The 2,500-nt window shown below is 35.5% G+C and overlaps 1 protein-coding gene across 1 annotated transcript in view; it reads left to right on the top strand.

Moving 5' to 3' along the window:
- LOC122254846 (putative inorganic phosphate cotransporter) overlaps nucleotides 1-1,186 on the top strand; it is an 11,218-nt gene extending 10,032 nt beyond the window's left edge. The window contains exons 11-13 of the mRNA XM_086531201.1: nucleotides 1-33; nucleotides 144-229; nucleotides 939-1,186. The exon at nucleotides 1-33 is cut by the window's left edge and continues 123 nt beyond it. Of these exons, the coding sequence (XP_086387327.1) occupies nucleotides 1-33; nucleotides 144-229; nucleotides 939-1,139 (320 nt within the window). The 3' untranslated portion in view covers nucleotides 1,140-1,186. The remainder of the gene's footprint in view (nucleotides 34-143; nucleotides 230-938) is intronic.
- Nucleotides 1,187-2,500: the final 1,314 nt, after the last annotated feature.

Below are 2,500 nucleotides of genomic sequence, written 5' to 3'. Positions count from 1 at the left end.
TCAATCACACAGATATTGCACCAAATTTCTCGGGTAAATATACTCGCATGCTGATATCTTTTTAAGTTGTCTGTTGCTTAGAGACGTGTTGTGTCATCTCTGAAGTCTGGGCTACACTTGTTCACTTCAGTTTCTTCCCTCAGGAACAATTTTCGGGATTGACAACACCTTCGGCAGCATCCCGGCCTTTGTGGCGCCTGTCGTGGTTGGAGTCTTGACGGACGGCCAAGTGAGTGGTTTGCCTTTGGAAGAGAAGCGGTTTATTTACGCTTTTGTAATGCATGTGTATGTTAAATCTCTCTCTCTCTCTCTCTCTCTCTCTCTCTCTCTCTCTCTCTCTCTCTCTCTCTCTCTCTCTCTCTATATATATATATATATAATAGGTATATATTAATATATAATATATATATATATATATATACAAACACAACCCACACACACACACACACACCACACACACACACACACACACACACACACACCACATATATATATAAACCCGAGGTATATATATATATATATATATATATATATGTATGTATGTATGTATGTATTGTATGTATATAATCTATCTATCTATATATATACATACCATATATATATATATAAATTATATATATATAATAACTATATATATATATATATATATATATTAATATATCATACATACACCACACACACACACATCACACACGACACACACACACACACACATATATATATATATACTATATATCAATATAATATATATATATATATATATACAATATACATACATACACACACACACACACACACACACATATATATACACACACATACATACATGTGTGTGTTTGCTTGTATTTCAAATTCCACCTGAACATAATTCCCTCCGATACAAGCAACAACCTCTCAGCCACCACCAGCGAAGACCTCTCCCGCCTTCTCTCCCTCAGCAAACCCTCGGCCAGTGGCAGAAGGTGTTCTGGATCTGCGTCCCCATCTACGCCTGCGCTGAGATCGTCTACCTCGTGTTTTGTTCAGGTTCCATTCAGCCTTGGAACCACGGGGGCGGCGCTCCCTCGGGCCAAGACCTCCGGGCGGGGAACGAGGAACTGGCTAAACTCAGCGATGAAGGAATGATCGAGAAAAAATAAGAGCAATTCCTGAACTCATTTTCACGTGTGGATTAGATTCTTGGATACATGGAGATATGTTTATTTCGGTTGTTTATTTTGGTTTGTGTTGGATTCTAAGTTTGCTCAAGGCTAGGTTAGGAAAGGAGATAGATATATGGTACGAGTTTCAAGTTGTATCTGCTCTTGGTTAGGGAAGGTTCTGGAGTGGTCAGATTGGGCTCATTCCTCAGATTGGGCGACCTGAAGTTTGGTCCTACTTCAGGTCACGGTAAGAGCCGGGAAGAACCACTACCCTGCGTGTAAGTAAAGGGTTAGGATCTTTGAGGTTGCAGGTCAAAGAGAGGCAAGAGAAGGTTGTTAAATTTTTAGGTTTATATTTTCAGAAGGACCTTGACTTATGTCTACTTGTTTACCTCAGGTGTTTTGCTGCAGCACATATATCATTGCCAAAGCGCTTTGTCAATTGCAGGGTATATTCTTGAATATAACGTGCTTCCATTAACGACGGTCGTTATTATTAACCTAGATTTGAAATCAACAAATTTTTCAAAACCGAATATTTCTTTATCTGTATGCCTGTTTAATCCTCAATGTAAAGCATACTACCAAAATAAAATATGAAAACTGAGGCAAAACTCAACTAAGCAATACGAAAAGAAGACAACATACTAAGAAAAAAAAAAAAAAAAAAAAAAAAAAAAAAAAAAAAAAAAAAAAAAAAACAAAAAAAAAAAAAAAAAAAAAAAAAAAAAAAAAAAAAAGTTATAGATGTATACATATTTTTCTGTCCTTCTCTTTCTTTATCGTAACCGTGAGTGTTCATTCTTATGTGATTATCAACGTCCGGCAGAGAACACATAACGGCTGAGTAATCACAGGAAACGTGGATCCAAGTCATGTACTATGATGACCCTTAGTAATTATATAAAAATAATATAAAATAGATATAAAAATGCAGTTCTATAAAACCGGTGTGAATGTTCTCTTGCCCTGAATACGTTGTAGATTCGTTGCCTTGTGTTTCTCTCTCGCTTCTACCCTTTATCTCTATTTGTCTCTCCCTTTTTCTCTTTGTTTGTCTTTCTCTTTTCTTTCTTTCTGCCTCCATATATATATATATATATATATATATATATATATATATATATATATAACCACCACCCACACACAATAACACACCACACACACACACACACAACGACCCACACACACACACACACACACACAATATATTATATATTGTATTTCTATATTATATTATTATATTACTAATTTATATATATCTATATATATATATATGTATATATATATATTTACAATTACACACACACCCACAACATCGAACCAAGAGAGCGCACACTACACACTCCATCATCGCA

The sequence above is a fragment of the Penaeus japonicus genome, unplaced genomic scaffold (genome assembly GCF_977035675.1).
Source record: "Penaeus japonicus unplaced genomic scaffold, GWHDUDI00000001_assembly GWHDUDI00000035, whole genome shotgun sequence".
Lineage (NCBI taxonomy): Eukaryota > Metazoa > Arthropoda > Malacostraca > Decapoda > Penaeidae > Penaeus > Penaeus japonicus.
This window is presented reverse-complemented; position numbering and strand designations above follow the sequence as displayed.